A 16,168-nucleotide genomic window follows, 5' to 3' on the forward strand; every position below is an offset into this window, starting at 1 on the left:
TAGTATATTTTTAAAATAAATTAATATATTTTTAAAGAAACTTATTTTTTTTCTTTTTATTTGAAAATGCCTCAAATATGTGATTCTAAATATTTTTTGTAAATAAAATAAATCCAAACATATTGCCAATTTTAATTCAAACCGTAATTAACTTTTCCCGACTTTCCCGGTTTTCGATCGAACCGATCGGTTGGGTTCGATTTTGAGTTCGAGCCAATCACGCACAGGGAATTGCACGGCATTGTCGCGTTGCCCTAAGCCAACGCGTGTTCCCTCGGATACAAAGCGCCGCCTGGCTCGATTACCAGGCGGAGGGAAGTTCGCGAGGCGAGAGGCGGAGAAACCCTAGCAGAGCAACTATTTGAGAGAGGCGCTCGATTCTCTTTCTCTCGGTGCATCTGTAACCATCCGGTTGCTGCCTCGCCTTGGATTCTTAGAGTTTCGATTTCCGGTGTCCGATTTGTTTCGATCGCTATTTTTTTTTTGTTTTGTTTTTGGTTTGTTTGTTTGGGAAAATATTGGATATTCTTTCTGGTTTCTGTGATCTGATTGCTTGTGCATACGTTTATGGCTAGAGTTCTGGTACGCTGGTCATGGCTTCCAAGAGGATACAGAAGGAATTAAGGGACTTGGAGAAGGACCCGCCCGTGTCTTGCAGTGCAGGTCGACTCTTTTTTCTTTTATCCACTGCCGATCTTTTATGCGTGGATACTGCCCTTGTCGCTTGTTTATACTCTGTTTTTTATATTATTATTTCCTATGATAATATAATGCTTCATGAATTCACGACTCATGTTTACTGATTTTTGACGTGTGTTATGAATAGCTTGAATTCTCGCGTTCGATGTCTTATGTTATGCTAACTACTAAGAAATCATACTATAGAACCTTTCTTATTCGCTTCTGTCTTCATATGCACCTTCACATTATCTTATCCACATTAGTTTCTCCCATGAAAATTTGAATACTGCATGCTCATCCATATCAGAAAATAAAGTTGTCAAAATTAGAGTGTTTTGCTCATTATTGCTAGATTCTGTACTCGCCTCTTTGTTCAAGGTACATTTACAATCATTATCTTGCCACAGTCAATCAAGTGTTTCATTGTATTAATTGATTTTGTTTTCTAGGCATATTTTTGGTTTCTTTCTTGTGTAACATCTTTTAGACCATTAATAATATCTGCACATCACATAGCTATGTCCTGTTTGTTGGCTATGTAAGTTGGCTATGTTCTTGTTGACTGATTGATACTAAAGGCAAACCGATGATAATGATTAATTTTCAGATTATGTACATTTTCAAGTATCGCTGGACATCTGATTTACGCATACATTTGTTCATTTTTTGTGGTCCATTAACATTGGTAGGCCCTGTTGGTGAGGACATGTTCCATTGGCAAGCAACCATTATGGGGCCTTCTGAAAGTCCCTTTGCAGGTGGCATATTTTTAGTGAATATTCACTTTCCACCAGATTATCCCTTCAAGCCACCAAAGGTATTTTTTTTTCATATCGTCCATTACGTATCAACCTTCTACATGCATAAGTAACACATGTTTCTTATATTTCTTTTGGGGAACACTGCATTGCAGATATGCAAAATCTGTTTTTAGGATCTTTTCCATATGGTTTTGACATTCTCTTAGTTGCACCAACTTGAATTCTATTTGAACTACTGCAATATTCACCTAATTGGATGTTTGTACTAATTTGTTTGCCTGGAAAACCAGACAGCTTCTCCATTTCTCACAAAAATACAAGCTTGCAGGGCTCATATGATATTTCTAAAATTTTGTTGTCGCATTGAATTGACTGCAATTGAAATTTTTGTTTGTAGATTTATATGTCCATCAAATAAGTTCCCTTGCTACATGAAGAACCTCTATTTTAATCCTTGTCACATGTGCATTTTTCATGAGACATTTATCATTTCCAGGGGACCTCTTGCAATATGTTTACTTAGACAAAAGCAAGATCGAAAATATAACAACTACCAAGCCTTATCCCATTAGATGGAGTATCATCATTTATATTTTTAAAAAATATTTAATTTTATTATTGTTAATTAATTCTTTTTTTTTGGTTTTCTCTTCCTCATTTGATGTGCACATTAGTAGTAATTTCACATCGTCTAACTGAGCATGTATTGGTGGTTTAAGTACATGTCTATCATCTTAAACGTGTTTCTCGAAGTTTTTCCCTCAATAGGTGCAATCCTGTTTTTTTTTCTAATATTTTCATTTCTTATCTTGCTTTGTGATCAAAAGGTCACGAGTTTGAATCCTAAAAACAGCCTCTTGCAAAAAAGCAGGGTAAGGTTGTGTACAATGGATCTTTCCCCGGGATCCCGTATAGCGGGAGCTTCGTGTACCGAGCTGCCTTTTATTTTCATTTCTTATCTTGTCTTATTTTTGTATATCCACACATCCACCTTAGATCCTCAATTTTACAACTATCATCTCGAGATATAGTTCAACGTTCAGTTTCATATAACATAACATTTATGTTTTGTAAAACTTTCTTTTAAATCTTAGGAATACTTTTCAATCACAAAGAATATCTAACATTCTTCTCTATATCAACCATCATATTTGTATTTTATATAAGACATCTCTCTCAACCCCTCTATTTCTCTTGCAAAAATAATCTTAAAACTTTCAGTTACAAACAACTTGTCATTTTCTATTTTAATAATTATTTATTTTATGTCTAATATCGCTAAACTTAAATTTCATTTTTTATGTCTTTACTTTACTAAGTCAAAAACTTTTCACTTCTAGTATTTTTTTTGTTAAGATTTGAGTTTAACATTTACTCTTTCATGTTTTTAGGATTTACCAAAACAATATCATTTACAAACAACATAGCGTATCTTGGATGTGTCTAGTGAATTCGTTCATGATTAATGTAAAAAGATAGGGATTTAAAATTGATTTTTGATGTAATCCTATCCTTTTAAGAAACACTTCAATTAATTCTCTTAAAGTCTTCACTCTTGGCACATTTTTATACATATCTATAATTAGTTCAATAGACGTTATAGTAACATCTCTTTTATAATTCCTCTTAGGAATCACAAGGTTTTTTTAGGTCGACGAATATCACTTGTAACTTTTGCTTCTGTTCCTTATACTTTCAATTAGTTAAAGATAGACAAAAGTGAGATGGAAAAAAGGAAAAAAATGAATTTGTCAATATGTCCAAGCAAAGAAGAGGAGAGGATGAAGGAGTTTAATTCTATCCAGGGAAAAATGTTTGGCCCTCTAATGAATGCAACATAAGCAAGGGATATTTTCTTTTGTTTGAGTTTCATCCAAATAGATAATATGGATGGAAGTTGGCCAGAGGAAAAAAAATAATTTGTTTTTTTTCAAATAAATTATTTTTCTTCTCTCTTATTTCCTTCCTTTAAAGTAAATACAGCATAAAGTAATTTCATCTCAGCTAGACTCTTGTGGTTCTTTTTAATGTTATATAAACAAAACATTGATCTTGCAGGTATCTTTTCGCACAAAAGTCTATCATCCAAATATTAACAGTAATGGCAGCATCTGCCTTGACATCCTGAAGGAGCAATGGAGCCCTGCTTTGACAATATCGAAGGTTAATATTTCTTGGTTTTTTTATTCCATCAAAGTTCAACTTATGATATTTATTTTCAGATTCATTTTAAAATATTCCAAATAATCATTTCTTTGTCCATTATTACTTTTCTTAAGTCTATATATTGATATGTGTTGCCAAATCTTAGGGTTGATAAATGCTGACACGACCTGTGTAGTTACATTGCATGATCAAATTTTATGCATTTGAGTTTGTGTTGAATTTGGGGCATGAATAACTTGATTATAATCTGCAAATGAATGGGTTGAATTGAGTCATAAACAGATCAACCCATTTATGATCCATTCATAACTATTTAATTAGTTATTTAGGAATAATCTGTATAATTAAAAATAGTTAGTATGCTATTTGTTTTTTTAGTTTGTTCGAGTTTGTTGAATGAATACTATCTGTCAACCCATTTGTAACTTGTTTAATTATATGGGTCATAAAAAAATTGTAGATAGGTGAACGTATTTATAACTGGTGGTGTTTGGGGTTATAGTTTTTGTCTCCATTTGTTAAACATATTTGGGTGTAGATTGAATGGGTTGCAGGGCAGCTGAACATGACCAATTTATAACCCGCCAATTTGAATTGTCATTCCTACCAAATTTTATTTGTGCATGTTACATATCTTTATCTATAGAACATTTTAGTATCCAGAATGTAGACTAGGGATTAATGATTTTGTTTTTCTTTTTCAAATATTAACTCTCTATAGATGGTTTAATGGTTGTGAGAATTGCAAAGATTAGTAGTTGAAGAGGTCTCTATATAATTATAGGAAATTGACCTCATCTCACTACCCTCTAAAAGTTTGCGGATCATGCTTTTGATTGCTATTTTCTGATAAGTTTGCGGATCGTGATAAAGGATACTGAAGTGCACAAGTGTTGCTTAATTTTCTCTCTTCCTCTTGATAAATAAAGCTAACTGTCACTCCAAACTCAAAATGTTCAGGTTCTGTTGTCCATATGCTCGCTCCTCACAGATCCTAATCCTGATGATCCTCTTGTTCCCGAGATCGCCCACATTTACAAGATTGATCGAGCCAAGTACGAGACCACTGCCAGGTCATGGACTCAGAAATATGCCATGGGATAAAGATGTGTGTTTTTTCAGAAATAAGAAGTGAATCAAATTTTGATTTATTTCGTGGAGTTCCTTGACTACTATTGATATTTTGAAGTATTCTTGAGATGTCCAAATTTAGAACCAATATCAGTATGGAATGTTTAGATATGTCGCACCTCCGGGCTATTGAATATGTAATGTCGAACACCAGACGCTCCGTATAGATGGCAAAGAAGTATCTGTGTTTTTGTTTCATTTCATTTGAAGTCCTTCATTCTATTTTGATCAAAGTGCAGGAAAAGAGACGGGGGATTCACCGCCAGAAAAGCGACGGGGAATCCTCTTTTGATCAAAGGAAGAAGAAAAGCCGAAATGAACGTAATAAAGATGACTGCAAGAAAGTTGTCCGTTCGGTCACTCAACTGATGTTCGCCTCAACCTTTTGGGCCGTTCGATTGGCACAAAATGAAACAATATGGCCCAATGCGGCATCACCTTTCTTATCGCTTCTCATCTACCTTTTCTAAAAGTACGCACTTTTAATTGGAAGAGTTTCCAATTAAATAAGGTCGAAAATGAAAAAAAAAGGTGCTTTTATTTATTAGAATCATTATATATATATATATATATATATATATCAAAGTTAAAATAATAATCATTGTATTTAACATCTATTTTTTTTTTTTTTGTCATTGTTTTTAGAATGTAATACTCATCCATAATGGAACAATATCGTGGACTTTTTTGTCGGGACTCAAATAAAATATGCATTTTTATTTAAGAATTTTTTAATTTTTTTTTTAAAAAAATAATAAAAAAATCAAGGCACTTAGATAAATCCTAGGTGTCTTAATTAAAAAATAAATAAATAAATAAATTGAGGTGCATGGATCAATTCCAAACATCTCAACCAAGTTGTCGCGGACTGTTCCATAATGAACGGTCCACAGGATAACAAGACTATATATATATATATATATATATATGTATATATAGCATACCTGTTCGGTGAGCCACTCAGAATGAATTTGGGTGTCTGGACCATTATTGGGCGCCCTGAGTGGCCGAAATCCACTTGGGTCATCCGAAAGCGGTCCGGACATCTGGATTCACTCTGAGTGGTCCGAACAACAACCGTGCACGATGAGTTATATATTCTGACAACATATCTATATATATATATATATTTTGATATGTATATATTGATATGTTGTCAGAATATATAACTCATCGTGCACGGTTGTTGTGCGTGACTGAGTGAGTAGGGAGGCTAAGTATGTGGAGTGCTCGGAATGTGTTAGAGTGCTCGGACGTGCACTTAGTCACGGACGAAGTTAGGTAACATTTCGCTGCACAACCCTACAGACCCAAGGCACCTGGATTGAATCCAGGCGCCCTGAGTCAAATCAAAATTTTTTTAGGGTATATTATATATATTTAGGATACGAGATTTTAGGATTTAGGAGTTAAGTTATAATGAGTTTGAGTCAATAAGATTTTCCATCTAGGGTTCAGGTTTCCCTCTTGATTTATAGAGTTCAAGATTAAAATTTTTAGATACTCATAAGGTATATTATATGGATTTAGGGTTCAAGATTTAGGAGTTAAGTTATACTGAGTTTGAGTCAATAAGATTTTTCCTCTAGGGTTCAAGTTTCCCTCTTGATTTATAGTATTAAAGATTAAAAATTTTAGATACTCACAGGGTATGCACCCAACCTACGCGATAGAGGGGGTAGTGGGCCCCACATGGGCCACCCCCTTGTTACGTATGTTAGGCCTACACGGGAGACATCCAACATATCACTTTTACTTTGCACATCCATCTATAAGGACATCTATAATGGGATGTTAAATGAACATTATAATGTCCATTTAACACCGCTCTCTATTGTGAATAGGTATTATAATGCACACTTACAAGAGAGAGAGGGGGAGGGATGAACGTCATTCATCTTTTTTTATTTTATCTTTTAACATTATATTATTTTTTAACATTATATTATTTTTTAAAAAAGTAAAATTATTTTTTTTAAAGTAAGATTATTATTAAAATAATAATAATAATTTAAATATTTTAAAACGTATTTATTTATTTAATATGATATAATTTTAAGATAATTGAGTGGACTGGGGGGAGTCTTGCTTAATTGTGCGAGAGTGTTCTAATTTGTCTCGGACTCGGAGAGATAACCTGTTGTTAATATTGTTTACGAAAATGGTTCCAATTTAGGTATTAAAGTGTGGATGACTTTAGTGTGGATGACTTTGACCGGCGGTATTCCTTACTTCAAGTAAAATAGACTGAAAATCGACCACTTGAAAATAGACTGAAAATCGGGCTTTTCAAGCCCTAGCTTTCTCTAGCTTTCACGAGGACTGAAAAATAATGAGTATTAATGTTAAAAGGAATGTGAGTGAAAGAGATATGTTGTTATAATAAGTATGTGGTAGTAAACCTTATATTTGTTGATGAGATGATGGATGTTATAATAGGAGTGATTATGGATGTTCTAAGCAATCCATAGGTAGTTAGTGATAAATTATTTTTTTAAAAAAATTTAGGATTCAAGGTATAATGTTTAGGCTAAAGGTGACTTTTTTTTAAATAAATTGAATTAAAAAAATGTATTTACTTCTAACTACTCTATAATTACTATAATAGTATTAAGATAAAAATATAATAGAATATTATTTCATTTTTTTCTTTTTGAAAGAAACATTTTTTGATAATTAGTGGCTCTTTTTTAAACTCTATATATCTTAAGTCAACTATCCTATTCATTCCCTAAATTATACATTTATAAACAGTACTTCTTTAAAATTAGAGAATAAATTCTATTCCCTAAACATTATAGAGGAGAGAGAAGAAATAAGGAAGCTGATATATAGTGTTTTGAAAAATGGATATCTAAATTAATGAAATAACTTTTTTACCCTAAATTATATATTTTGGATAAAAAAATTAGTATGGATGCTCTTAACTTTTCCATATATATATATATATATATATATATATATATATATATATATATATATATATATATATAGACACACACAATAGAATGTTACCTTACCTTATGCTGGACACCTGTCCATATCAAATATTTTTTTTAAGCTTAGGTTTTAACGTCGAGCAGGATAGCGATTATCTTGCTGGCTGATGAGAAGGCGGAATTGAGGAGAAGATAAGAAGAGAAATCACTAAGATCAAAGAAAAATCTAAAAAATGAAACTTTATTATCAATAGAGGATGATCCCTCGAATATCTAAACAAATATTTATATAGATTCTAAACTTTAAGCCCAAAATAAAGGAAATAAATTCTATAATATATATACACTATAATTTCTATCTTATAAATAAATAAAAGAAAAAAATACTAAAAGAAATAAAAAGTTATAAATAGACTGACAAACTTTAAAAATTATAAATGGATTCAAAATATAAAAATATAAAAATATAAAAATTATTAAAAATACCTAATATACCAAATATACCTTAAATATCAAAAAGATAAAATTTATCAAAAATAATAATAAAAATGTGTGAATCTTCCAGGTTTATGGTATAGTATTTAGGCTAAAAGAACTAAAAAAGAATACACATGATGTGCACGGGGGTGTGCGCATAAGATAAACATGGTATCATTTCTCTCTCTCTATATACAAGGTTGATACCTTGTGCGCCCCCCTTCGTGGTCCGTCCGTTTGCATGTTTGAGGGGAGGCGGCCACATTGGGCCCTCTTGCAATGTTGATTGCTCCCTCATGCGCGCACATGGAGCGTAAAGGGGGATCATTACCATATATATCTATATAAAGTACCTTGTGTACAGACCCAACATACGCGACAGTGGGGGTAGTGGGCCTCACATGAGCCGCCCCCTTGTCACGTATGTTGGGCCTGCATGGGAGACATCTAACATATCACTTTTACTTTGCACATTCATCTATAAAGACATCTACAATGGGATGTTAAATGGACATTATAATGCCCATTTAACACCCCTCTCCATTGTGAGTGGGTATTATAATGACCACTTATAGTTACAGGAGAGAGAGAGACAGGGGGGAGGATGAACACCGTTCATCCTTTTGAACGTCATTCATCCCTCTTTTTTTATTATTATTATTTGTTTTTTAATGGTATATTATTTTTTAAAAGCAAGATTATTATTAAAATACTAATAATAATTTAAATATTTTAAAATATATTTTATTTATTTAATATGATATAATTTTAAGATGATTGAGTATACAATGTAACCCATAAATAATGAGTATTAATATTAAAAGAAATGTGACTGAAAGAGATTTGTTATTATAATGAGTATATGACAATGGATCTATATTTTTTCATGAGATGATGGATGTTATAATAGGAGTGAGTTCTGGATGCTTTAAGCAATCCGTGGGTAGTTAATGATAAATTATTTTTTTTAAAAAAAAAAAAGATTCAAGGTACATAATGTTTAGGCTAAATGCTATACGAAGTGATTTTTTTAAAATAAATTGAATTAAAGAATTGTTTACTTCTAACTACTCTATAAGTACTGTAATAGTATTAAGATAAAAATATAATAGAATATTATTTCATTTTTTTTCTTTTAGAAAGAAATACTTTTTGATAATTAATGGCTCTTTTTAAAATTTTATCTATTAAGTAAAGATTTGTGCCCGTGAAAGTGAGAAAATTGACCGAATTTGAATTAAAAGGAAAGAGGCTATTTATAATAATCCTATGCTGAAACCACACCACTTTTTGAATTAAAAGGAACCGACGCCGTGACGGAGGTCGGAGATCGTCGCCAGTCGCCACGCTCTTCTTTCATCTCTCTCTCTCCTGTTCCAGATGCGGACGACAGCGCGGAGGGTACGCCAAAATGGACTCGAGTCCCAAGTTTTTCTTACTGTCTGTTGTTTTTCCAGCTTATGCATTTTCTTTTTTGGCATTTTGGTTCAGATGATGTGTTCGTATCTCATGAATCTGGCTTACGAAGCTTGCTGTAGGCAAAGACTAGTAAGATTTTCTCCTTTTGTTCGATTTTTTATTTCCCTAAAAAATTGATCTTATTCTATCCTTGTTGTCTAGGGTAATTTAGGATAAGGAAGTCTTGGGTTGTTGATGGACATCAATTGCACTTGCTTTATATAGATGTTTTTCTTGTAGGATACTTGTTTTATTTACTAAATTGCATTTTGAAAGCAACTTGAGATAAGAGGATTGGCTTAAGGGGGAGATTGTTGGTATGGTCATATCCAAGTAGTTGATGGTCTTAACTTGATTGATTAACGATTAGTGTTTAAGCTAAGGTTAATATATGATTTTGATACGCCTCAAGTGCCTGGGTGTAAGAAACTTAACAACAGTTGCAGTTGCAGCTTGGAAAAGTTCAAGTTAAACTTGGCAAGTAAAAGTGTCAAAGGCGTTGTTAAAAAAAAATCTTGGAGGAGTGAATTCCAAACAGATGAAATCCAACAAAAGGACCAAAGTCCCCAAGAGAAGTTCGGAGGAGAGAATTCTAGGCAGGTGATGTTCAACAGAAGGAATTAGTAGAAGTGCTTCAATTAACCTTCATTCTCGACAAAGGGTTACTTCCTACCAGTTATCTCACTGAAAAAAAAATCATGATTATCGAAGAAAACTTTCATCTTAATTCTGTCAGTATATTCATTTAGTGATAAAATTATGATGGAAAAATATTTATCGGAAGATAATTCATTGGAAATGATTTTACTGACAGAATCTAAATTCCATAGTAAAAATTTCAGACGGAAACATATATTCCGTGGGTAAAATCATCGACAAAATATGTTTTCCGTAAGTGATTACCAAAAGGTTTACTGATGGAAACATTGTTTCTGTCAGTAAACACCGACAAAATATATGTTTCCATCGATAAACCTATTTGGGGTTTACCAATAGAAACAGTGTTTCCATCGGTGTTTACCGATAGAAATAGTATGTCCATCGGTAAATCCTTTTGGTAATTTCCAACAGAACAAAAATTCTGTTGGTGGTTACTGACGGAATACCAACAGAAATAGTGTACTCCGTCGGTAAATATCAACACCACTGTTACGATAATGACAAAATTTACCGATGGAACAGTGTTTCCGTCGCTATTCTACCGGTAATAATTTTTTTTTTTACCAGAAGCAATTTATATTCAAAATCTACCTTGTTTACAATTTCCCTATCTATATAAAATCATCACAGACGATGACATTTCGAAGATGACGTGGTGGTCACAGACGATCCTATCTGAAGGCTGAGGAGATGATGTGCTAGCTTAGGTGGTCACAGACGAATATTTGACTCTCTGATTTGTGGTGAAGCTCCTCAATGATCCTGCGCACAACCAGACGATCCCACGAAGTGTTAGTGACTAAAGACCAGGGAAGGAGTTCTTGGCAAGACCCTCCGACGATCAAGCCAGTACTGAGGAAGAACAGTAGTGGATGTGCAAATGAATGTTTCAAATGTAAAAATTACGTACTTTGTCAATGGAGAGGACCCCCCTTTTTATACCATCTCTCAAAATCTCCGTGACTATGAGGTGACTTCATGCATCAGAGTTTGTTAGGTTGTTCCTCAAAGAGCTTTCGTGGAATCTTTTTTCTACCAACAGATGTACCTCTTTTGTCGTTTATAACTTAAACCTTCTCCGAAGTCGTTGGAGGAGGATGTCGTTATGGATGAGTCACCTATGGGAAATAGGATAGCCTCCAAAGGAGGTTCCGAAAGAATATTCCCCGACAATTATGACAAGCTGTTGCAGGGTCTGACTGTAACGTCTCGGCAATGACCTCTATATCTCAAGAACTCGGGTGTAGTGCTAAATATACAAGAGTTCGTGTTATAGGGTCCGACTGTAACGTCTCAGCAAGGACCACTACATCTCCATGAGAACTTGGGTGTAGTGTTAAATAGGCAAGAGTTCTCATACCATAGGTTGGATAAGGACAAATATGATAGGAAAACTAATAATCTAAGATTTTGAACATGGAACATAGGAACTCTCACTAGTAAATCAATGGAGGTAGTAGATATGATGATTAGGAGAAAAATTAGTATTTTGTGTGTACAAGAGACAAAATGGACAGGCGAGAAGGTAAAGATGATAGAGAACTCAGGTTTTAAGTTATGGTACACTGGAAAGAGTAAAGCAAGAAATGGAGGGCATTATTGTAGATAGTTTGTTAAAGGATGAAGTTGTAGGAGTAGTTAGAAAAGGGGATAGAATTATAGCCCTTAAGATAATAGTGGCGAAAGAAACTATGAACATAATTAGCGTATATACACCACAAATAGGATTAGATGACGCTACCAAATCAAGATTTTGGGAGGACTTAGATGAAATATTACAAAATATTCTACCAAATGAAATGATTTTAATAGGAGGTGATCTAAATGGGCACGTCGGAGTGAAAAATGAGGAATATGAGAGAGTACATGGGAGTTATGGGTTTGGAACGAGGAATGAGGAAGGGAAAACTATATTAGATTTTGTGATAGCATATGACCTTATATTAGCTAATACGTTTTTTAAGAAAAGAGAAGAACACTTAGTCACATTCAAAAGTGGGAATAATAAATCGTAAATTGACTTTCTTATGGTTAGGAAGAAGGATAGAAAGATTTGTAAAGATTATAAAGTCATCCTTAGAGAAAACTTAACTACCCAACATAGGGTAATAGTGTTGGATATACGTCTCAAACATAGTATCAATAGAAAGAAAATATATACAATTCCTAAAATTAAGTGGTGGAAGTTAAAGGATGGGAAGCGAAATATATTTAAGAAGAAGGTAGAAATACAAGCATTAGGTGAAATATACGATGACTCTAATACAACATGGGATAAGATGATATTACAGTTGAAAATAGTAGCTAAGAGTGTACTCGGTGTGTCACGCCCTGGGAAAGTACCTCCCGAAAATTTTCGGCAGCACCTCCCCTGTACCGGTGACAATTTGAAACTCTCATACATGCAAAAATACGTCAGCCACATGCGGCTGGGATATATATGCATAAAAATAACCACAACCACGCAGTTGAATATGTAGCCTACACGGCTATATCAAAAACATAGCGGAAAAACGTATAAGGAACCCACAAATGCGAAAGTCCACAAAAACACACCACAGGTATAAGTCCACAATACACGTATCAAGACATAGTATGATATCACAACACCAAATCCACGAAACATAAAATGCTAATAGTAAAAGACTAAAAACCGGTAAGAATCCTCGGATGTAACGCGGGAAGTGGGACCGGCTGGCAGCATACTCCAAGTAACTCCAAGTCATCTACCTACCACCTGAAAACATAACAGTATAGACGGGGTGGTGAGTACAAAGAACTCAGCGGGTAAGAATAGAATAAAGCATGGCAAGTACATAACATAAGAATCAAGGGATACAGTCTCCATAATAAGAATAGAATCATGCTATCGAAACATAACACATCTAGACATATCTAATACAATGACTGTACATAAACATACCTGACACAGTAGATACATATGCTCGACTAGAATCAATACCATGATACCAAAATCAGGGAACTCACCGGACTAGCAACAGATCAACTCGAGACACCTGTGCAAATATAGATACGACTGCATATACATGTAAAATAGATGACATGTATGCAGTATGACACCCAAATACAACACACATAGCGCAAACAAATGCAACATCACACAATCACGTGCAACTAATATCTACTAGGCATGTATGCGAAAATATCTCCCCAGATGCACCGTGCATCCTATGCAAAAGTGCATGCATGCTCCATGGTCACCCCTCGCCACCTCTCTAGACACCACGACCCCTGTATGGCCGAGAGGCTTGGGTCCGTGACAAACCGTACTAGCCTCCAGTACATGCACCGCTATAGGCGGCCGAAGCGGACGGTCAGCTAAGTAGTTATATAACTACACAGCTAAGGGTCCCTGACCACTCACAACTCAAGCCCTCTGACTACTATACCCTCAAGACCCACTACTCCAGAGTGGTCGAGGCTGACAGAGTATAATCACCGAACGGCTGAGCAAGCGCGACAGGACTAGCTCCACTCCTAGCTACCACTCTCCAACAGTGGCCGAATGAGCAGCTATAAACAACTGACGACCCCCTCACCACAAGGGAGGCATTAGTCATCAGTATGCAATGAATGATGACATGATGTGAATAGTCACGATATAAATACCATCATCCATCGTATACCCCAACACCCCCAATAACCACCACAAACGTATATACATACTCCACCCCACCACATGGTCAACCAACTATACAACCCCAATACCATATACCCGTCACATGTATACTCAAGATCAATATGCATGATAAACACGCTAATCGTACCAACTAGACAACTCTAGGATACTATCTCTATATATGCACGTGCACAGAGTTCCGATATCAAGGGTGAGACTGTATCGAGGTAAACAAGATCATATCAAAGCTCAAATAGAAAGAGACAAGCAGGAATAAAACAAATATACAGATTTAAGGTAATGCAACCTAAGCATCCGAATATAACCATGCTTTATAGTTCAAAGAACTAAATAGGAGATAAGGAAGAAATACCCGCCTCGATATATCCAGTATCAACAGAACCACCCCACGTCACGCTGCTCGTATAGATCAAGGTCCTGTATCACATATACAAATTTGTATAACTAAATATGTGTACACTACAAATAGGTGAATTACCTATGAACAATTAACCAACTGTAAATACCCTAGTTATTGTGATTACTACTCCCTCCCACAGATAATTCCCATTAAACCCTTTCATAGCCCCTAACAGGAAGCACCAATTATTATTGTTAATCTATCCTGACCAAGCCAACACACAACACCCTAGTAACGCAGCACAATAACAGAACATCCAACACCTAACAAATCCAATTCTTATTGCTTCTGCTATCAATCCAGATCAAAAGAAATACAGGGCAATCACTGGATAACATCTACTGCCACTAATAACAGTTAAGAGGTAAGAAGAAGAACCAAACCATGTATCTTTTCCCTACCAATAGGAGATGTCCTACTGCATTTTCCCCCGCAAGTCACAAGAAGGAACAACAGAGATTAGAGAAGCTACTCACCACTACCCACTGGTGAGGATAATTAATCTCGTTACCTCTTCTTTGATCACTGGAGGAAACCACAGATTTGATGAAGACTATTCAACGGTGCTGTGGTGGTCGTAATCCTATACCCAAGTGTCTACTCTCCAGGAAGAACTATCTGAATCAATTCGATGTTAAGGATTCAAATGCCCAATCCATTACAAGGTTTAATTGCTGGAGACACTTACAGATCCGATGAAGAGAAGCAGTCCCCCAACAGAGCTGTGGTGGTCGGAACCTAAACACAGGTATTGCTCCTCATCAAGATCACTTGAATCAATACTAGAAGAAGAGTAAAGGTCCGAATCCACGGCCAAAAACCAAAACACCTACCTCAAGATCGCAGCTAGGGCACGATCTGCTCTTGTCGACGAATCGAGAAAGAGATCGGGAAGAAGGCAGTGGATCTTACCTCACTCAATCGGTCAATGCTGGCCAGATCTAACGCCGGTGCCCTCGAGCTCTTTCCGACAGTAGGCGAAAACCCCAAATCAAAGCTCTGTCGCCGCGGTTCGCCGAGTCCAGAGGAGAAGGAAGGGTCGGAGAACGGAATAGTATCCCCTCCTCCTTAATACTCCAGGATCCCTCCTCACAGGTGCCTCGGAGAGAAGAAGAAGGAGAAGATCGCCGATGGTCGCGGCAGGCGTCGGCGTCGGGGAGGTCGCGCGAGAGAGAAAGAGGAAGAGGCAGGAGAGAAGATGAGTCGGGTCGGGTTTTTAGGGCACGGGTGAGGAATGAAGCCCTTTTAATAGAACCCACTTAGGGTTAAGGAAATCAAACCCTAACTAACATCTCAATTAATCCCTCACACGCGTATTCCTAACCGAACCTCCACTTCTATCCCCGCGAAACTAGTCATACGACCTCCGAAAAACTCTAGAAAAATTTCTATAATTTCCTAAAATTTTCATAAGGTTATTTCGCGATAGCCCTAAGATAAATTTGCATATCTTACATTCTCCCCCATTAATAAAAATTTGGTCCCCAAATTTACCACTACTAACTAACAGCAAGAAGTAGTAGATGACCTTATTTAATTACTGAAATAAACTTTACTCACCTCCAGTAAACAGGTGGGGGTAACTAGTCCGCATCTTATCTTCCAACTCCCAGGTGGCTTCTTCATCTGAGTGATGCCGCCATCCGACCTTGACCAGCCAAATTGTCTTGTTCCGCAACCGGTGCTCTTCGCGGTCCAAAATCCGAACTGGAATCTCCTCATAAGATATATCCGGCTGAAGTACAACTGATACACCTGTGAGAATATGCGAAGGGTGCGGTACATATCTCCTCAACATAGATACATGGAAAACATCATGCACCCCAGAAAGTGA

General features: G+C 35.6%; 1 protein-coding gene across 2 annotated transcripts; it reads left to right on the top strand.

Moving 5' to 3' along the window:
• The first annotated feature begins 239 nt into the window (after window positions 1-239).
• On the top strand, window positions 240-4,937 carry LOC122027330 (ubiquitin-conjugating enzyme E2-17 kDa-like). Of its 2 annotated transcripts, none has more exons than XM_042586276.1 (5): window positions 240-451; window positions 576-663; window positions 1,371-1,498; window positions 3,501-3,605; window positions 4,569-4,937. In XM_042586276.1, the coding sequence occupies exons 2-5, from the start codon at window positions 594-596 to the stop codon at window positions 4,710-4,712; spliced, it is 447 nt and encodes a 148-aa protein (XP_042442210.1). In that variant the 5' UTR covers window positions 240-451; window positions 576-593; the 3' UTR covers window positions 4,713-4,937. The 2 variants fall into 2 exon arrangements, with proteins under 2 accessions (XP_042442210.1, XP_042442209.1); XM_042586275.1 differs by having other exon boundaries at window positions 243-411.
• The last annotated feature ends 11,231 nt before the right edge of the window (window positions 4,938-16,168 follow it).

Source organism: Zingiber officinale, chromosome 10A (genome assembly GCF_018446385.1).
Source record: "Zingiber officinale cultivar Zhangliang chromosome 10A, Zo_v1.1, whole genome shotgun sequence".
Taxonomy (NCBI): Eukaryota; Viridiplantae; Streptophyta; class Magnoliopsida; order Zingiberales; family Zingiberaceae; genus Zingiber; species Zingiber officinale.

Excerpts from the sequence above, each read along its gene's own strand:
- LOC122027330 (XM_042586276.1), top strand. The coding sequence starts at position 594 with ATGGCTTCCAAGAGGATACAGAAGGAATTAAGGGACTTGGAGAAGGAC. Across the intron at positions 664-1,370 it reads GCCCGTGTCTTGCAGTGCAG|GCCCTGTTGGTGAGGACATG; the intron begins GTCGACTCTTTT and ends TAACATTGGTAG. Across the intron at positions 1,499-3,500 it reads ATCCCTTCAAGCCACCAAAG|GTATCTTTTCGCACAAAAGT; the intron begins GTATTTTTTTTT and ends TTGATCTTGCAG.